The sequence below is a fragment of the Acipenser ruthenus genome, chromosome 17 (genome assembly GCF_902713425.1).
Source record: "Acipenser ruthenus chromosome 17, fAciRut3.2 maternal haplotype, whole genome shotgun sequence".
In the NCBI taxonomy this organism is placed as follows: domain Eukaryota; kingdom Metazoa; phylum Chordata; class Actinopteri; order Acipenseriformes; family Acipenseridae; genus Acipenser; species Acipenser ruthenus.
Window position 1 is genome coordinate 20,622,056 of NC_081205.1, and position 21,828 is coordinate 20,643,883.

Sequence of the window (21,828 nt, forward strand, 5' to 3'; positions counted from 1 at the left end):
TTCAGGTCACCCCAAGTTTGGTTTGTGAAGTGGCCTCGCATCGACCCGCTGTTAAAAGGCCTTTCTGTGTCATGCAGACAGAGAACTTTTTGGGATAAATCCACCTTAAGTGTTTTTTCACCTATTGAATAAAACAAAATCTGCAGTTCATGGTACAGTACGTTAGCTTTTTAAAGAGTTTACGCTGCAAAATGGTATGTGTGGCAGCTACGTTATTAACAACATATGATTGTAAAGTCTGGGTCATTAAAAGCTATAGAGCGAAAGCGAGCTGATGTTTGTAACTAACTGTTCTGTCAGTCAGTACGTTAACACATGATAAGATCTTCAAATCAGATTTTTAAACAATCACTTTATAAGCATGTAAACTGTGTGATTTGGGAATTGGGTAATTTCTTTGGGTACGCCTTAAAAGAAAGTTCTTCAGTTTCAGCGTAATGGAACAGCAATTAGCCTTTTCACAGTTTCTGTTATTTTAGGCCTAGGCAGAACTGTTATTTTAGCACGTTAACCGAAAAAAATGAATCCCAGTCAGTGTAGCTTATATATTTGCATAAAAAGTTAGAGAATCCTGGGAAGTCCTTGAAGTTATTCAAAAATATGCCCAGGGCAGCAAAATTTAAAATTTCCAATGCAGACTGCTCCCCACATCTTCAGACACATGTCCCAAGACACCTGGCCTCCTGTCTGTACAGCATTAAAATAGAACAGAACTGGGGCAGGGCAAGTCTGCTGTTTTGTACTTCTATTTTTTGCAGTCTTCATGGCAAGTTTTAGAAAGTGTGTTGTGGATCAGCAACTTGCACATTAGGCTCTGGGCCAGAACGTCTCAGGGTTAAATGCTGGTCAGCCGACTCAACAGCAACATCTCACCCCTTTTTTCTTCTCTTCTTACACTTTTTGTAGTCTTATAAATGTAAGCACACAAATGTATTTTGCTTGGTGAAAGCTGGGATTTGACTATTCTGTTAATAATATGAATTATGTGAAGTTTAAAGATAACATTTATTTATCAATGTCTTTACTCCAAAGTACAATTTACTAATTTTTTGTAACATAAGATGAGTTAAAAATTAGAGGCGACCACTGGACCGATTAATTGTGGTCTCTCAAAGGAGATGATACAAAACACTGTTACATACCTAGTAGGGATGGTACTGAACAGTCGACTAGTCGAATAGAAAATAGACTACCTCAGAAACTGTCGACTAATCACACCCTTCTACACCAAAGCAGCAGCAGCATCTGCATTGTTTTACATTTAAGGTTTAAACTAGTAGTGAACCAGTAATGTCAGTATTTTAATTGTATTCAGCAGTTTTAAAACATATTGCACAAAAAGTGCTACAAAATAAAATTCAGAGCAGCAGACATTATCAAATACATGGTTTACTAATTTATTTATTTATATATATTTATTTTTGAAGTCCGCTATTCAACTATTTTTTACCTCTACGTTCCACCCCCAATACAGTACTTAGTAGCTAGTTCCAATGTGTATGTGAATATGCGTGTGCTTTTCTTAATAAGAGGACGTAAACTGAACGCCATTCTTTATTTGACTGTGTGTGATCCACATGTAAGGTTCTGGCAGTAAAAATATACAGCAAACAACTGATGCAGATTTTACTTTGCAGTTTTAATACAAGAATAATTATCTATCTTTGTTGACAAATGCATTCACGTACAGAACACATTATGAAACATTAAATATCTGACAAATACAGAACATGACTGTACTTCCGCTTAAAGGGCAGACATGTAGTTAAATGTTACTACAAAAGACAAAGGTAATGTCGACAAAAGGGTAATGTGATCAATAAGACATCATAGTAGGGATGACTGAGAAAGTTAACTGCCGTAGGATAGTAACTGCAAGTGTGTGAAATGCCTTTGTATCACTCTACAGATTAGTAATGTCTAGAAGGATTACAATCTCCTGAAGTAAATCTCAAAACAGTCATTAATTAAAACAACCATTTTCAAAGTGAAGCAAAATCCATTAGGCCTTACAGAAGCTCATTCTGTGAAATTCACATCATCGTAAAATAAGACAAGATACAGTAAAGACGTTTATTTTAACACAATCCATGAACAACTAACATTTGAAGATGACATTCAACTTTTTATTTCTGTTCTGTTGTTAATAAAACAAGACTCACCAGTGGCGGATCAAAAAACAGTCACTGATTAGAGGATTCAAATACAGGCCTTAAGGTTATGAAAATCAACATATCTAACCACTGCATGCGATCTCCAATGCGTATCATTCTCATTAAAAGTAAGTAAACAGTGGCCTAATTTTAATAGCTGTGGTATTTAGGTCTGTTTATATCAACTAAATAGAACCCTGCGATATGTTTTTCACTTTCATTTCAACCACTTACACCAATTCATTTTCAGCATGTTCTGTTCACAATCTGCATCAAAACAGGAAGCCCTTTTTCATGCGCACTACTGGCTGCAGTGGGTTAGTTTCAAGTGTATGTGAGCTCAGTTTCCATTGTTTAGGGAACAGTTTGAAACTTTTGGTCAACAGCCATGTGCTGTGGTAAACCAGAAAGCACATGCAGACAGCCACGGTGCTTTACCAGAGTGCTATCATATTGGGATCTTCTCAGGGATTCACTCAGGGTGGTTGTCTTTCATTAGGATGCCCATGTATTTATTGGTGAGGAAGTCGCAGGTTGGGATGCTGCTCACAGCCTGGTGGATGTTCATCGCTGTTATCTCTCTAGGAATTCTGCATCGGAAAGCAAAAGTTTAAATAAATATCCAGTCAATAGGTTGAATAATATCTTGAAAAGCTTTGGCTGTAGTTGACAAATTCCTAACACAAGCGCTGTAATACAAAAATACTGGATATTTTTTGCACTAGTACTGCAAAATACCAAACATACTGTACTAGTCTGCAATTTAATTGCCCAGGGGACTATGAGTGTGCTGAAAGGGTGATCTCTTTTTAGTTTATTGATGATCCATTGTTTTCGTTGGTTGATTAGTTTGGTATGAAGGCTACAAAATAGTTTTAAAGACCTATCGACTCCACCCTGATGAATCCCCACAGTGATGCACAACTACATTTGATTCCAGTACAGTGTTTTACTAAAACACAAAACTGCCACAAGTGTATACAGGCCCATGGAATCATTCCAGGTAAAAATCATCAAATAGTGTAATTTATGTGAGTCAATGTCTGATTGGGATTAAACTGTGTGCATTTAGTGGGTCCACAGAGAAACCAAAGCACACAATTCCAGATCTCTAGATTTTGGTCTCTTGAGATTATTTTAATCTCCAAGTTTTGGCCAAAAATGCAACGTAGGACAAAAATTAGGAGGAGAGTTGGAAGCAAGCTATTGATTTCATTCTGGAGTCCACAATGAACTCTGTAGCTCAACAAAAGCTATAAATGAAAAGTTGTTCAAGGTTTAGCAAAAACAATGTTACCTCATATCTTAGGAAAGTCCTGGGAGCAAAAAAATTATATTGGTCAGTTTAAAAATACCATCACATCAACATTTACCCCAAAGTGGTAGCATTTTTACTCTGTGTTGAGTTCACCTCATGATCTGAATACCATTTCCTAATAAACTGAAATGTAGTTAAATATGATCCCTGGTTACTGCGTGCGGTCACCATTGCATTGATCCTAATGCAACCAATACATTAGTATACAAAGGTAATGATTATACAAGGGTATATCCCCCCACAAATTTGTTTCTAAATAATGTTTCAGTCCTGTATGAAGATAAGCAGTTGATGAATGCCATGTACCTGTTTTGAGGAGACCTTGCAAAGGCAACAGCCAACGCTTCTCGTAAAATCTCAGTTGCAAACTGTTCAGTTGCCTACAGAAAAAAACAACAACAGTATTTTATTAACAAAGGAATTACAATCACTTAGACCTGCTATGGTTGTAACCTTTGGTCTTATTTGCCAACAAGAGAAATCTGTAAGATCCAGATTTGCTATCGTTTGCACACAAGTAACCAGATATCAAGAGTTTAATTAGATTCACTTGCTAGAGATGCAGGAGTTGGACTGGTTACTTGTCAATTGTAATCTCAAATTGTTTTGTTGTTTTGCAGCGAGGTTCTTGTTCTAAAAGCTGGATTGTTACACTGCCAGCACTACCAAGAGACACACACCTATTTCAAAATGATGGATTTATATTAGCCGAGTCACTTACAACACTCTGATGTCAGTGTGGCCAGCTTCAGGTCTATTTTTCACAATAATGGCTGTTCCTCTGGCAGCTTACCTTCAAGATCATATCTTCTACTGCCGGCCCATATACCTTCTTCTCCAGTTCTACTGGCTGGAATGAAATCCCAATCTGCAAAAACAACAAGTAGCATCTGAGTAAAATGCATCAGTATCAGGAAAAAGCAGATCACTACGAACTAAAAACTGAACTTGTGTTTGTTTCAGAGGATGCTGGGATTGATTTGGTATTGCAGATCTAATAAATGCATTATATACCTTTTTTTTTTTTTTTTTTTGGTAATGGCATTTAAAATGGGAGCTTCTGGAGTCCTCAAATTGCTAATCCTAACAATGTCTAATTTCTACAGTTATCAGGAGAACCTTGCGAAGGAGCTACTTCTTTATTTTAAACTACTATACTGGTTAACAAATTTAAGTACTGATTAAAAAAAAATCGTGTTTATTCAGTCTCAGTTCATAATTAAACAATAAGTAAGTGAGACCAAGTGACACAGAGTAAGTTATATCTAAAATAAAGATGATCTCATGGGACCACTCAATCCAATAGGTTCTGTTAGCAAGAGGTGATAGTGCCAGCATCAGAAGCCCATTGAAACTCAGAAGAATATTTTACCTGCTGGGCGGCATCTCTCACAAACTCCGTGGCGGGCGAGGGGCCCAGGTAAAACCTGACCTCCTCGTCCTCGTCCTCCTTCTCCTGTTTGATCTGGATCTTGACGGGCTGCTTCACCCCGACGACGTCCACCACCTCCTCCTCGCTCTCTGGCTCGGTCTTCAGCAGCCCCTGCAGCTCCTGCAGCCTCTGACACAGCTCATCCGCTGGCAGGTACGTGACGGGGCACTCTGCAGTGGAGACAGGAGGGCTAATTGTACACCTTGAAATGACATCTAGAGCAGGGAGTAATACAGTGGAGACAGGAGGGCTAACTGTACACCTTGAAATGACATCTAGAGCAGGGATCAACACTGCAGAACCCCTTTCTCAGAACTGCTGAACAGTACTGTAAATAGTTTGTATTAAAGGGCCATGACAGACAATTTTTGAGGAAACCTCTGCAATACATGTCTTCTTTCAATAAAACAACTACTGCATTGTATATACTGAAATTATACCCCAGCTACTGCATGTCCTTCACTATATATTCTAGGCATGTGATCTATAAAGCATTACCTTGGACATTTTTTTTACTGACAAGTTTATAAATAAAGTATCTGAGAACAGCTGAGGTAAAAATAGTCGAATAGGTCAACTAGTCACCATTTAACACTTTGTTGTTCGTGCACTATATTTTGAAAAACTATTTATTACTGTTCTAAGATGTAATTTAAATATATTAATAAATTGCAACCGCAAATGCACTTCCTTCCATCTGAAACTGCATGCTTCTAAATGACTTCAAGTGATGTGCGATTAGTCCACTACTGGCTTCTAAGATCGACTGTGATTTTTCTATTTGACTAGTCGATTATTTGGCGCTACCTCAGGTATCCATCAATACTCACACCAGACACTTGCTAATGTTGTATAGAACTAGGCATTTTGTTTAAACAGCAATTTCATGGGCTGAGGGTGCATCATTCTAGAAGGGGTCAACTTATCTCCAGCTGCTATTTCATCATACAAAGTAAAAAATAAATAAATAAATAATAATACTGTTCACAGAAACCGGAATTCAATTTAAAATAATTGTGTTACTGTATACCTACTGAAGTCCTGAACAAAATATCTGTAAGTTTTAATATTTTGTCCCTTCACACACCATCGATTCTTTGTTTTCCCCAGTATGTTTACAAATACAGCAATACTGAAATTAAAAATATCCGTCATCTCTCACTGGCCGAACTGAACACAGCAGCATTAGGGAAACTGACAAAGCAGGATTGTAGCCTACTGCTGCCTGGAAAGACCTAATGACTGCACATTTACTGTAAAAATAAATTAAAAGGAGGTTGGTGTATGGTAGCCAAGAGATTAAATGGACTTGTAGAGTTTGTTCAGTGACTACTATGAATCAAATAATAAACTTTGGGATGGTAACTTTATATCTGGAAGTTAAAACAGAAAGTGCAGTATGGAAACACTAAGACTGCCATTTTCAATTAGGGGTAGGTATTGAGACTGAGGATCTGTATTGCAATATATTGCAATACTGAAGACAATATTGCGATACATATTATGTATTATTTGCTGCAATAGTGTCTTTCCATATCTTAAACTACATGGAGAAACAACCTACAAATACGGTCCCTTGTAAAATCCTAATGTACAAACAAATCTCAAACATATTCATGACTATTAGTCTGATGCAAAAGAAGATGAATACACTAGGGGAATACATACATCACAAATTACTTTCTGTTTTACTGAAGATGGATAAATCTCCAGAGGACTACAAAACTACCTTTCAAAAGAAACATGAAAATAACTCAGAATGCAATAACCATAGTAAGACCTTGATCTTACCAGGCTCATTGTCAATCTGTGTTAGGATATCTTCCATGGAGTCTTCTTCGCTTCTCATGGGCTCCAGGTCAGGAGGTGTGTAGCCGCGCTGACGACACCACTGCACAATCTGTTTGCTTTTCAAAGGGGTGATGTTCTGAAACCTCTCAGACTTATCCAAAATCTCCTGAAGGACCTTCTTAACAGCCACAGCTCGTTGCCACTAAAGCATGGAAAGCCAAACATTTGGTTACGTTGCATCATAGTTAACCAAACATTTCCCCTTTAAATTGTGTTAAACGGGATCTTCAAAAAAAATAATAAAAAGACAGATTAGAGTACCAAGCTAAAAAATAAAAAGAATGAAAGAACAGCAGCAGGTCCATGTTAACATATATATTAAAACACTAATCTCATACGGTGCATCAGTAAGTTGGAACAAATTACTAGTCCTTGAGCAATTCATACAGGCGTTAGCAATAAACTCTTTTGGGGCCGGTGGGGGGGGTTCAATGTGAGATGAAAGAACCACTAATGATGAGCGACATCCAAGATAACACCGATTTTCTATTCACAAACCAGACCTCTATTTTTGGCACCTAATCAGTTTATTTAATATAAATGCATATACACAGTTTTAATGGTATGTACAGACAGCAATACAATACTAACAGTATATACAGAACAAGAAAAACCCAGCAATCACAATGAATAAATATGACAGCACAGCACGCCATGGGTTCACAATCAAAAACCATAAATGAATGTACCTCAGCCGCTCTTCGTTTTCCAATATTCCAGCTGTAATACTGCTCCACAGACCGTGCACAGAAAGGACTGGAGTCCTCTGCTAAAAGTTACACACAAGCACATCAACAATCCACAGTCCCTCACGTTTGAACATACATTCTCAAAGCTGAGTGTGCGCCTCAGGCTTGATCCTTGTTAAAACCAAGTATGTCAGTGTCATTAACCCCATGAAAAAGGATATCCACGACCTACACCCACAGTACATGTAAAAATGCTAATTTGACCTACTCATCAACACTTAAAGAATGTCCTTAGCAAGTTTCCTCCGAATGTATAAGATGTTCTCTTGGTTCTGGTAAAAATATGAGTGTGATAGATAGTCAGGCAATCAACCTACATACACAGAACTGTCAGGCTTAGAAATGTACTTTAGAGACAGAGAAGTAATGCGATTAACAAATATACTATACTTTTTTTTATTTTATTAAAACATTATAGAAACTATGCTTACTTTTTTCAGATATGATGAGTGGAAACTTTTTCACCAGGGCTGTCAAAAGTTGGTGTAGATTCTTCAAGTTTTCAGTGCTGCAAAATGTAAAAAATAAATAAATAAAGTAATACAAAAAAGAGAGAGATAATTAAAGCTTGCTGAGCTTCAATGTTAAGAAGGAAGAATGCTCAACTTGTTATAGTACTCTAGGTGTGATGTTGCTGATGGAAGTACTGGAACGAAAGGTGTGCTAATTCACTAGCGTGAAAAAAAAATAAACGAAATTGGCTTATTTCTAAATACCTTGTTTCCATGGACAGCCAACTGGATTGCGCTCAAATTGGCCTGAATTCTCCCAGAACTCGAGTTGATGGACAACTTGAGTTGGTGACATTTCCATAATTTTTCCGAATTACCCGAGTTATCACGTGAGTTGGGCAGGAAATACTACCAATTTTCCCCAGAAATATTTGCGAGTTAAAGGTCATGACGTGAATTCGCTGCAGACGGTATTACAGTCAAATTGTCAACAATTTAAAAGATAAATCCATCTAGATATTTTTTGCATTTGTTTCACGCAGTACATATACCTCTGGCAGACTGGTATGCAGAACAGGGAAAGAAGCACTGGACAAGGGAAATAATGTGTCAGATGTGAAAGTGGACATGAGATGGCAGTGATGAAGCCAATTTGCTTGAAAACATTAAAATTAGACCAGACATTTCCATGAAAGGATTCACAAAAATCTGGAATTGATGTGATGAGAAACCCAGAGGCAATGTAAACTACGCCTGCTACTGACTGTTCTTTTTTATGTTAAGCTTTTTTGTGTTGTTTTTTTTTTTGGCAATAGCTTGTCCTACAACTACTACATGATACTGATCATTCCACTGTGTTATGTTGTGAACAGTAGCTAAGTTTTAAAACTGAGACATAGCAAATGCTTATCATAAAAGTTTACTGGTTACCTTAACATTAAGGGCCATATAAGAACGATAAATACTGTAACTGATTAGAAGGTCTTCTTTGTTGTTCTCCAAGTTGTAGATGCTATAACGTATAAATGAAAAACTGCGTTGCCTTTTTCTTTGTAAACTTGCCAATTGAAAAGCGGCAATTCAAAAACCATCAAAATCCCCCAAGGTAGCAAATCTGCCCAATTTAATACCAGCCAAAATGTCCCGTTATACTGTACGTTCCCGCTCCCTACAGCATTTTTAATTGACATTTAGTGTAATTTCCTCCCAGCCTGAATTCAGACTTCAGAATTCAGACCAGCCCGAGGAGTGAAATCAGACCAGATAATTATTGGGAGACAACTCAAGTAATTTAAAAACATGGAAACGGAGGTGTGTAGGGCCAACTCGAGTACATACCCAGGTTATGTGGTTCATGGAAACGTGGTATAAGTTTTTATGTATAAGGGGTTGTATTTGTTAGAAAGTCGTCAAGGAGTTTCAAATTCAGAAGGCAAAATGTTAAATACAGTGCATAGTTAGACATGGTTTCAGCAAGAGGAAGAAACCAAAAAAGCACTCAAAACCAGGCAAGAGAAATTGGCATGACACTCCCAACAAGTTCAGAACTGCTAGACATTATCCACATCTGAAAAAAAATATTCCCCTGCAGAAAGATTCAGAGAAAATTGATACCATGTCAAAGTGGAGTGGATTAAACTTAAAATAAAAAGCAACAGAAATCAAGTCCTTACTTAATAAGTTCAAGTGATGCCTCTGTGCCTTGTTCTACTTTCACTGCAGTGCTGCCGGTAGCTGAGGGCACTGCGCTGCTGCTCGGCCCCACAACGCCAGGCTCAGACTTCACTGCAGAGAAAAAGCCACAGGTGTCTCCGAAGCATTAGTTTCTAAAAGGTTACTTCATACTTCTCTCTTCACCTGCAACGGCCCTCCGCCCGCATTGCAGTGCTGTTTTTGTATTCTAGCTTTTTACATTCCAATACAGTACACTGAATTAGGGTTAGAACAATGATTATGATTTTGGATGACAGAGTGGGCAGCATATTAATTATTTTAATATGCTGCCCACTCTTTCTATATTAACTACAGTTCATTCAAGCTCCAAGATGTTTCTTCCATGCTAAAGATGTGTAACTAGTGCTCCATGGTAACTCTGAAGCTTGAAAAAATGTTTGGAACTTTACTATGATTTTAAAGCTTAGCTTCATTGCTTTTCAGCAACAACGAATTGACTTGAGCCATTGACGTTATGGGGTTCTAGCAATCCCCTTTGGTCCACTTGAGCTGGAATTGCCCTGTAATTGTGTTCTTTGTTCAATCATAAATATTCACACACATTTCTATACAGATACCAATGCATGACAACTTTATTAGCCTGATCTATGATCTTAGATTCCCCCCCCCACTCCCCCCAAAAATTCTGAAAAATATCACCATGTACACAATAAAAATGCACAGGATAATAAATTCAGCAGGCTGCTTGAACATACATTCACAATCAATTCTAACCTGCTTTCAACTGAAAACCAATTCTGCAGTAAATTTAGTAATTCCCCACTTCCCATTTTAAAATTACTACAGGTAGTGGAGCTCATAGCACGGAAGGCATAAAAGAGTGTCTGCGACCGGTTTTAGAGCCTTCATAGCAATTCTGAAGACAATTCCGAACTTGGTGCAACTCGTGACAAGTTCAATGAAAGTTCAATGCAGATTTAGAGAGAAATAGTAATGCAATACGGGAGCAAGAGATCCCAGATATCAATGATTACAAACACCATAATAAGGGGAATGCAAATGAATATCCCTTGCATAGCAGCAAACACTAATGAGGTTAGTTTGTAACGTAGGAACCCCCTTCATGATCACTGTTTGAAAAGCCACGACTGACCTAGATAAAACAGTCAGAACTGGATGGACAATAAGGGTGCACGAATGGTGCAAGAGTAACTTGAAAACACAAATACATAGAAACCATCATGTCATTTTTGTTTGTTGCTATTTTTTAATGTCTATGGTAAACAAAGAATGGGAACCTTGCGCAGTGGATGTGGTCGGTGTAGATGGGACAGTGCTGCTGGTGATCAAGCTGGTTGTTGTAGATAGTCCACTTCCTACTGCAGCTGGTGTGACTTTACTGGTCGATTGGGACTGGACCACTATTGAAAAACACGAGGAGAAAAGACCTGAACATTTTAAACAGAGCATTTATTTAACAAGGGGACATGTAAGATGCTGTTATATTATGTGAAAGAGGCATATGTTGCTACCAAACATATGATTTGTTTGCACAAAAAAGGGTAAACAATTAAAACACATAACAAAAATCCATGCACATTTTTTTACAAATTTGACCCACAGTGTTCTTCTATTGTTTCAGTAGAACCCACTTTAAAGTAGTGTTAGCTATAACTTAATCTTATTTGTAACTGTATACTTGTAGTAACATGATGTTTTTTTAGTGATTGACTGTGTTGATGAAGACTGTTGGCCAGGCAAACCTGTGCTGCCAATGCAGAATGTCATAACTCATAGCAAATCAAGCCATCCAAGGCTTTTAAATAACCAATAGAGCTGAATTTAGAAATACTAAAATAAATTAAATGCCAAACATTTAGACTGGAAGCCTTTTTCAGTCTTCAAAACCTGACTTTTAATAGACATAATCTTAGGAGAAGACATTTAAAGCCTAGGACAGTGGTTCTCAATCCTGGCCCTGGAGAACCACTGTGTCTGCTGGTTTTCATTCCAGTTGAGCTCTCATTTACTTAACCTGACCCTTAATTGAACTGATAATTTGCTCAATTAGACATTTGAATTGTTTTCAGCTCTGAGTTGCAGAGTTACTTATAAAATGTTATAGCTAACTTGGAATCTGCAACTGGTTAAAACAATTAAAAAGGTCTAATAGCACACCCTGCACAGTACCTTTGCTGACAGGCATAAGGACGGTCTGCACCCCGCCTGCTGCTGAACTCACACCCAGCTGTTTGAGCTGGCTGGCAGGGATAGTCAGCACAGCCTGTTGAGCGTTGGACTGACCTGAATGAATCTTTAGCATGCCTAAAGAAATGGAGAAAAGAGACAGTACTTGCATTAGCTGTATGAGCATATTCTTCCTGTGCTACTGACTGCACACAATACATTTAATGTAAGGTTGGCTTCAGTTGTCTGTTTTTAGTTTCATGCAACAGTAATATAGAACAGGGAAATAAAAAAAAATGGATGTAAAGCTAAATTAACCAAAATAGTTCAATAATAGAAAAAGTCACAATCCAACTATTATGGCCCAAATTCCAGGGACTGATAGAACACATTTAGAAACCAACAAACCATTCCATAAAATCGGATTTCCAGCCAGTTTCAGTCGTTATCTTTGAAGTTAAAGGTCAATAAAAGCCTTCATTAAAACTAGTAAGATATGTAGCCGCTTAATGAAGTTTTGAAAAACATTCCCTTTATCCAGTTGTGCAGAAAATAGTGCTAACCTGACAAAGTAGCTGCAGTCTTCCCGCTCGCTGTGCTTGAGCTGGAAACCAAGGACGCTGCTGTGACTATCGAAGGACTGCTGCTCTTGGCCACACTGACCAGTGAAGGAATGATGCTCTTGGTGACAGTCACCACTGAAGTGCTCACACTCTTGGAAACACTGACCGCTGAAGGGATGACACTCTTGGCAGCCCCGATGACCCCTGCCTGGCTCTGCGCTACTAGAATGGGCTGCTGGACAGCAGGTTTCACCCCTTGGGCAGATGCAGCCACAGAGCTAAGGCTCCCTCCATCAGATTTCTGGAAAGGATGGAAGCAGATTAAATATTACCACCACAGTTACATTTCCTACACAAAATGAACACAGTCTACAGGCAAGCCCTCAGACGAGACACAATACATAAAACATGTTTCATGCTTCAATCATTAAAAAAAAAAAAATGTCCTACAGCTGAATTGTTCTGGCCAATGTACAGTACCTGTAATCAAAAGCACAATTTGGAAAGCTTAACACTACTACTCAACAGTATAGCATGGAATCATGTAGGTTCAAATGAGTTGAAAGGGCAGAGGGTGAATATTTCTCTGGAATCAAGAATCCTACACAAGTTGAAGAAAACAAGAAACATTAGCAAGTCCCAATATTGGAACAACAGAACTGAGAATGATTGTAAACAGAATTAAAAGAGCAGAAAACCCATTAAAAACCAATTAGCTGCAAAGCATGTATCATTTTCAGTGCCTACAAAGAGCTCTTCCAACTAATACAGATTTGAATTGCAACTTGCACGTTTGCCTGAGTAACCAGATCCCTTTCACACCCGATGTCTTTTAAAAGATAAATTACAATGTAGTAATCTATATGATTCATGCTAAACATGTCCATCACTTAATATCAAAAATACAATACACTCGGGTTGCATGTTTTACACACAAAAGCTACTGACCATCTTGTTGCGTGGGTTTCACGGTGCTCATCTAATGACCTCAAGATGGAGGACAACAGCAGCTTTGAATTTACATCACATTTACAGCATTTTTGTAAGTCAATGGTGTGAATGGGAGAGAAGGAATCTGAGCTGCAAGTCTACCTCCCAACCAGGAAGGGAGATAAGTAAGGTTGGTTGTATGCCTTCACAGGGATGGGCCGACTCGATGGTCGATGGAACCGGAATTCAGCCAGTGTGGGAAAAGGGTGTAGCTGTAAGACTGCTGACGACTCTATTGTGATCAGCTGTGTTGCGGGCTGCAACTGGATAGAGAGTGGAGCCGCACTAATCACAGACAGGAGTTTAGCAGTACAAAGGGGAAGCAGCTACGGGAGTACGGCCCCCTTGCGCTGTTTGTTTGTGTTGCTTTGTTGTTGGCAGATGGAGACCATTATGGGAGCTGCAGCTATCGAGCCAGCATGTTCACCCGGATCACCTGCACTGCCACACCATTGCAAGCTGTACCCTCACCTGGAGCACCTTCCCTTGCACACCCCTTCAACCCGTGCACGTGTGGATTGCAGCACTGTTGTTTATTTTTGTGAACCCTTTTTGTTTGGGACTGTAAACCTACCATATGACTCCCATACCATAGCTGGTATAGGGGGTGGATCTTTTTTTTTTTTTTTTTTTTTTTTAAAAGTACAGACATTTTTATAAATATACCCTCTGTCTTGGACATTCCATTATTCCCACACCACTCACATCCTGACAAATGGTCATACTGAAATGCCTTAAAATTGCTCCTTTAAAGATACCGGTATATACAGTATATCTGGTTAAATGATGTTTGAAATGTACTATCCTAGTGTGGATAGAAGTAATGTACTGTCCACCCCTTATCAATCTTGAGAAAAAAGTCAAGCAAAATAATCCTGCAACATTTGTCTTTCCTAGCAAGCTTGTCCATGGTTAGGCAGCCTATTTCATTAAATGTTTTTTTTTTGTCTGGGAATAATGAAATGCTGTTCACATTTATGCAACTTCTGTTCAAGGCATCTGTTATTGCATTTGAACCTGCTCCAACAAACAGATTTGTTGAGGACATCTGTACTCCAAAATTACTTACAGGGGTGCCGGTTGTGGTAAAAAAAATCCCCATTTAAAAAAAATTAAAACAAAAACACCTACTCCTTTTGTATGTCTACCAGTACTGAGTGGCGAAGATGGCAATTTCATTTGGTTATCATTCCCTGCTGGAGTCCTCATCACAAAACACACAATATATCACAATTGTCAGTCACTGTTAGTGAAATGTCAGGGGGTATTCAGGTCACAACAGAGGTGGGCTTGGACAGGGGAAGCTCTCACGGTGCCTCTCAGAACTGTACCGGACTGTAGCTACAAAAATAAATTAAAATCAAATCTTCCCCTCTGCTCAAACCATTTGGGTTCTCCCCAAACGAGGCGAGTTCTTGTTTTGACGGACCTGTGGTGCGGCTCCTGCAGCACTGCTGGCAGCCGAGGCGGCTCCCATGGAGCTGGCAGCGGTAATCACTCCCCCGGTCATTCGCAGGGTGGTGGTCCCAGGCTTCGACAGGTGAGGTGCAGCAGCGACTGTCTTCACTGAGCCGTCTGATAATTTCACTGTAGATGTCTGGCCAGCGACCTTTTAAAAAATATAGAAAAGGAAAAGACAAGCCTTGCATCACAAGGAATTTAGTGATAGGAAAAACAAACTGATAATATTAGAAGAACTAGAAGGAAACAACTAAAGTTATTTATTTTAACAGTATTTTTTTTTTTTTTTTTTTAAAGAAATTTTTTTTGGCCCATGGTGCATGTACTAGAATTGTGTTGCCTTTCAGTTGGTGCCTCCTAACAAGTTTAAAACATCTGTTCTGAATGATTTTTCCACTGCAATATTGCAAAGTGGCCTACTGAGTGTCTATGCACATAACTACTCTAAATCTCTGTTACTCTTTGCGGGTTGTCTAACGCTGATTGTTAACGTGCAGTTAATCTTCAGTTAGAAAAATATGCATGAACAAGCATGTAAAAAAACCTTAACAGCATTATTTTTACAACATGGTTAGTCAGTGTAGGGGATGAGCCATACAGGCTTGCACAGCAGCAAACACTAATGAGGTTAGTTTGTGACGTAGGAACCCCCTTCATGGTCACTGTTTGAAAAGCCTCGACTGACCTAGATAAAATAAACAAGTCAGAACTGGCTAGACAATAACTGCTGCTACATTATTTACATTTTACAGCAAAACCTCCATTATCCAAACTGATTGGGACAAGTTTGGAGTGTTCACAAAAATGATCATTTTAGGTCATGTAAACAGAATAGACAGAGGTTTGAAGGTGGTTAGTGCATTTTCTGATTAGACAATGGGGCAGAAGAGTCTTGCACACAATGTAATAGAGGTGTTTGTAAAATCAAAGTTCGGTGTAATTTAATGTACAAGCCTCAAAACAACTCTTTTGATACTGAGGATTAAATATGTATTTCTGGGTGACTGCTCACAGATTGCTTGTCAAAGATTTTCTTAGGATATCAAAACTGTACCTGCGCAAGGATGGCTGCCTTTTGGCCAGCAGTTACCCTGATCGTCTGCTGCTGACCAGAAGAAGAGGGCAGACTGTGACTGGTGGATCCTGCTGCCACCTGCTTCCCAGAGCCCTGAGGTGCTGGCTGACCAACCAGAAATGTTCCCTGGAAAAATCAATGTTTCGGTTCAATACCAATCAAAAGAACTGTAGTCTGCAATGATTAACTGTCTATTATTATTAGCAGGGCAAAGAGGGTTGCTGTCGCTTTTTTTTTTTTTTAATGTAACAATCCCTCCTCTGGCAAGGACAAATGATTTTTAAAAAGCTAAAAACAGCATAACATTTCAAAAACAGTAATTAGTTGGGCTCAGAACTGGCTAACACTGGGCAACTGAGACCTTGCTGACAGTGTCTGTAGATCTAATAGCTGTCCCCAATAGCCTTTAGAAACAGCTAACTTCTTTATTTACAGCTTTCCTCAAAACCAGTTGCCATGTGGTAAAATATAGCATTGCTGCTTTCTCATCCCATACCTTCTTTGTAAGATCATCAATGTGTACTGCAATGCACTACATCACCCCAGTTGATAACTGCCATCAACTTATTTCTATTGAATTGCAGTTGTTGGTATGTTGTCTATCTGTTTTGTCCATTTCAGGTTTCCTCTGAGCTTAATTACAGTACCCCTGAGCTTAAAGACAAACCACAGAGTTCAGAAGTTAATCAAGCTTATAGCAAATAAGTCTTGCTTCCCTGTGTTTCTGAGTTCTTGATTTCATTTACATTGTGCCGGTTTTGTATTGACACACAGATGTTTGGCTCTTGTCTCCAGCAGTCATGCTTTTATATTCACCCCACAAGCAAGACACCTTAATACCAACCCCATGCATTCTATGTGTCTGCTGTTGCTGCCTGTACTGACCTGTGGAGTTTGCTTGAGAATGTAAGAGGTGTAGGACAGGTTTGGTGGTAGACTGCTGCTGGTAGTCTGAGAGCCTCCTCCTGCACTGCTAGCACTTTGCTGACCTGCAAAACAAATCCATATTATTAGATTTATATTATGTACTTACCACTTTACTAGGTTTAGGGAAAAATAGCAAAAAGTCTACAGACCCTTCCTTCATACCTTGGTAACACTGCATGAATTACTCTGGCAGTGAAGATGGTTTTGTACAGATGTGAACATTTGCTTTCATTAATGACCATGTTTTCCAGCTTTCTACTGAAAGACACTTTCTCTTTTATTCATTATTAAAATACATATTTGTGTAAAAACGTAAAATTATGTGCGAAACTTTTCATAGGTGGTGATTTTAACATTAACATTAAAAGAATGATGGTTATATCCAGTAGAGCAAAGTAAGATGTAGCAAATCGTTACCTGTATTAAAAAGGGACACATTTTTAGGGGTGCAAACACACTACTGGAGGTGTTTCAGGAGTGCAAAATTTCAAATACAGAGGACTATATTTCAAATGAGGAAAAACCTTGTATACTGTGATAAATAGTGGGTTATCGGGGGTTAGTCCCGATAGAAATAGTAGGGATTTCTATTTAAAGAACAGCGATAACTGTACTGTTGGTCACAAGATTTCCTTTTCGTTTGTTTTAAAATGGCTGCCGCTTAAAAGACTACAATTCCCCTAGTTCCTGGAACTCAGGGGCTCTGTAACGGCGGGATTCTGGGTAAATAAAAGGGGAGTGTTTTGTAGCAAGGGGGGTGGTGGTACGGCAGTGAGACCTGTGTGTTGGATTGTTTTTACACATTATAAAGAAAATCCTAGCAGGACGTGCCTGTGGGGGCCAAAGAGTGGAAAATATTGTTAGTACGAAACTAAACGGTGATACGGTGGTACGGTTATACAGTTATACAGCGAGCAGAGGCTGTAAGGGACAGTCTTCAAAGGACGATGAAATACGTGAATACAGCGAGGTGCGCTGTTTAAAAAAAAGACGCGTTTGGGTGTACGCAATCCAACGCAAAGGACGGAACAGTAATACTGAAGACACGGCTCTGAAGTTGGATGTAAACTTACCTGCAACGCTACAACAAGCTGTGAGTACAAGCTCTACAACCGGAATACATATTCCTATACTCAAATGGTGGAAAGGCTGACAAGCCAACGTGATTACCCAGGAACAAGAAAGAGATGCTGTGTTTCTTTTTATTTACTGGACTAAGTGCACCACGTGTGGACACTTAAAAGACTGAAAAGAAAAGGTGCATGTACCAGTGGACTTCAAGTAAATCTTTATGGGATTTAATTGCATTATGTTTGTGTATACAGTTCTTTTTTATTATTAGGGTGTGGATCAGCCACTCCCTAATCAATAGTCAGGGCTTGAAAAGTGAGTTAGTGCCCAGACCTGGGTTAGTTTTTATTTTGGTGCTCATATTTAGTTTTGTCTCTACTTTTGTTTTCTTTGTAAATAAAATCTCACCTATTGGTTCGCCATTTCTGTTTCCGACTCAGTCTTTGGAATAGCACATTCAGTCAGAGTCTTACAAAATAGAGCACTTTCGCTCACACATGGTGTCAGAAGTGGGATGGTCTGACTGAACGCTAAGTCAACATATCCACCAAGACTCCCAGTGCTATAACGATTGAGTAACTGGAAAAAAAAAAAAAAATGGCGGATTTGGCTGAGGTACTCAAAATGTTGGCGCAGACGCAACAAGAAAGCAACCGACTGATACAGGAGCAGTTGAATGAAGCTCGGCAGGAGCGAACGGCCATAATGCAGCACTTGGCTCAGGGGAGCCAACAGCCACTCAGCAGTGTGCCAATTCGATCCACACATGTGATCCAGAAAATGACAGAGGGAGATGATATTGAGGCGTTCCTCCTGGCGTTTGAGAGGACTGCAGCTAGAGAAGGGTGGGCCAAGGTCAAGTGGGCTGGGATACTGGCGCCCTTCTTGATAGGCGAGGCACAGAAAGCCTATTATGACCTAAAGCAAAGCGACGCAGACAACTACCAACTATTAAAATCAGAGATCCTGGCTCGAGCAGGGGTCACAACAGCCTTGAGAGCCCAGAGATACCATGCGTGGAACTACAGCAGTGGTACGGGCCCTCGATCTCAAATGTTCGACTTGATTCATCTGGCCAACAGGTGGTTAAAGCCAGAAGTCAACACTGCATCCCGGATAGTAGAGATACTAGTGATGGATCGTTATCTACGGTCACTGCCTGCAAACCTTCGGAAATGGGTGGGACAGGGAGACCCCTCTACTATTGACGAATTTGTCGCTTTGGTGGAACGACAACTCGCCGCCGAGGATTTGGCTCGGCAACCCTCTACCAACCCAGGATGGAGACAACGCAGCAGCCCACGACTGGGTAAGGCAGAGGGCTTTAAGAGGGTAGAGGAGCGGTCACAGACTGTGAAGGGACAATACAGAGACAATGACTTTGGGAGTGGGTACCCGGGAAATAGTGGAATGTATCGATTTGACCATAGTAATATCAGGTGTTACAAATGTCAAAAATTAGGACATATTGCAAAGAATTGCACTGAGAGTGAGGAACCAATGCAATGTAATGTTAATGATAATTTTTGTGGAAGTATTATTGTGGCTAGCACACCCCAAGGGAAGTATCCTTTTTTAGTCTCTGTAATGGTTAACGGGAACACAACTAACGCCCTTGTGGATTCAGGTAGTGCAATTACCTTAGTGTCACCTGAGTTTGTAGACCCCTGCCTATTGACTAAGAATCTAAAAACCGGCGTTACTTGCATCCATGGGGATGTAAAATATTACCCTACTACTCAGGTTGTAGTAGTTTGTGGGGAAGTGAAACAAGAGATGAGAGTAGGGGTAATCCCCAGGTTGCCTCACCCAGTAATTCTTGGTAGAGATTTTCCAGGGTTTGAAGACTTGGTGCAGTTAAACGGGGAATTGGTTAATCCCGAAATAAAGCAAGAGAGGGACCTAGAATCTCCTGAAAGTGTAGTAAAACTGTTTCCCTTTGCCAATACAGAGTGTTTTTTTGAGGAAAGTTTTACCGGAAAAATATTAAAAACTAGAAAGCAGCGTCAGAGAGAGAAAAGGAGAGGGGCTCCAGTCACACACGTCTTAGTCACGCAGAGTACAAAACGAGTCGGGAAAGGGGTGGCAACACAGTGCACCATAGACGACATATTAGCAGAAACAAGAGCACCAGTACCATTGATAGAAACAGAGGAAGAAGCAGGTAGCTGGGATGAATCCTTTTCTCCTAACAGCGACCAGTTTGCTCGGGCACAAGAGAACGACCCGACATTAGTCAATGTAAAGCGACAGGTGGTATCAGTAAATGGAACACTGGTAGAAAATGCAATCATTAATCCACAGGAACACTTTGTAGTAAAAAATGATTTACTTTACAGAAATACAATTATTAATGAAAACCCGGTAGAACAATTACTGGTACCACCCCAGTTTAGGAATTCAGTTTTGAGATTAGCACACAACCATTTATTCGGAGCTCATTTAGGGGGGGAGAAGACACTTCAGCGCATCTTACAAAGATTTTATTGGTTAGGGATCCGAAAGGACGTAGAACAGTTTTGCAAATCTTGCCCAAAATGCCAGAAGGCAAGTCCTCGACCCCATTTAAGAGCACCCCTAGAGTCTATGCCCATAATCGACATCCCATTTGAACGGATTGCTATGGATCTTGTAGGGCCTTTGAGCAAATCGGCTCGAGGACACGAATATATTCTGGTGATTATGGACTATGCCACACGTTATCCTGAAGCTATTCCCTTAAGAAATATTGCATCAAAAACTATTGCTAAAGAATTGGTACAGGTATTTACAAGGGTGGGGATTCCAAAGGAAATATTAACAGACCAGGGTACACCATTTGTTAATCGGTTAATGAAAGAATTATGTAGCACGCTGCATATAAAACCTATTCGTACCTCGATTTACCATCCACAAACGGACGGATTAGTTGAACGATTTAATAAAACGCTAAAATCAATGTTAAGAAAAGTAATTAGTCATGACGGTAAGGATTGGGATTTATTGCTACCATATCTCATGTTTGCCATAAGGGAAGTCCCACAATCGTCGACCGGGTTTTCACCATTCGAACTTTTATATGGGAGACAACCAAGAGGTATACTTGATATTGCAAAAGAAACCTGGGAAGAGCAAAAATCTAAAGGGAAAAATGTAGTTGATTACGTGATAAAATTACAAGATCGTATTGAAAAAGTAACCCCCATTGTACAGGAACATCTGAGACAGGCGCAAACGAGACAAGCTACTAATTATAACAAAACGGCAAAGCCACGCTCTTTCAATCCGGGTGATAGAGTCATGGTTTTAGTTCCCACCCCAGAAAGCAAATTGTTTACCCATTGGCAAGGGCCGTATGAGGTCATTGAAGCCGTAGGGCCAGTGAATTATAGAATAAGTCAACCCAATAAACGTAAGCCGGAACAATTGTACCACATCAATTTATTAAAACCATGGGTAGACCGCGAAGTATTGACTATACACGCCAGTGAAATAGATAAGACACCTGTAAATATGGGTGCAGGATTGTCGTTGGAGCAAAGGAGAGAAGTGAAAGAGCTAGTTAAAAGAAATCAAGATGTGTTTTCCCAGTTGCCAGGAAGAACGACGGCCACCCAGCATGAAATAATCACACCCCCTGGAGTAAGAGTAAAAGTAAGGCCATATCGTATACCTGAGGCTAAACTGATCGATGTGCACAAAGAAATAGAAACCATGTTAAAGTTAGATATAATTGAGGAATCCACCAGCCCGTGGAATAGTCCAATTGTTATGGTGGCGAAACCTAACGGCACTTGGAGGTTTTGCAACGATTTCAGGCAGTTAAATAACGTATCAAAGTTTGACGCATATCCAATGCCAAGGGTAGATGAATTAATTGAGAGGCTGGGTAAAGCTAAATATCTAACGACATTAGACTTAACTAAAGGTTATTGGCAAATTCCAT

General features: G+C 39.6%; 1 protein-coding gene across 3 annotated transcripts in view; it reads right to left on the bottom strand.

Moving 5' to 3' along the window:
• Positions 1-2,059: 2,059 nt before the first annotated feature.
• The window catches only part of yeats2 (YEATS domain containing 2), a 52,301-nt gene continuing 32,532 nt past the window's right edge, over positions 2,060-21,828 (bottom strand). For all 3 annotated transcript variants that reach the window (XM_058990097.1, XM_058990098.1, XM_058990099.1), the window contains exons 18-31: positions 16,791-16,894; positions 15,885-16,031; positions 14,799-14,978; positions 12,380-12,680; positions 11,820-11,954; positions 10,928-11,050; positions 9,629-9,740; positions 7,935-8,011; positions 7,444-7,523; positions 6,695-6,896; positions 4,844-5,073; positions 4,265-4,339; positions 3,778-3,851; positions 2,060-2,743 (exon numbers count right to left, since the gene is read on the bottom strand). In XM_058990097.1, coding sequence (XP_058846080.1) covers positions 2,626-2,743; positions 3,778-3,851; positions 4,265-4,339; positions 4,844-5,073; positions 6,695-6,896; positions 7,444-7,523; positions 7,935-8,011; positions 9,629-9,740; positions 10,928-11,050; positions 11,820-11,954; positions 12,380-12,680; positions 14,799-14,978; positions 15,885-16,031; positions 16,791-16,894 — 1,958 coding nt within the window. In that variant the 3' untranslated portion in view covers positions 2,060-2,625. The remainder of the gene's footprint in view (positions 2,744-3,777; positions 3,852-4,264; positions 4,340-4,843; positions 5,074-6,694; positions 6,897-7,443; positions 7,524-7,934; positions 8,012-9,628; positions 9,741-10,927; positions 11,051-11,819; positions 11,955-12,379; positions 12,681-14,798; positions 14,979-15,884; positions 16,032-16,790; positions 16,895-21,828) is intronic.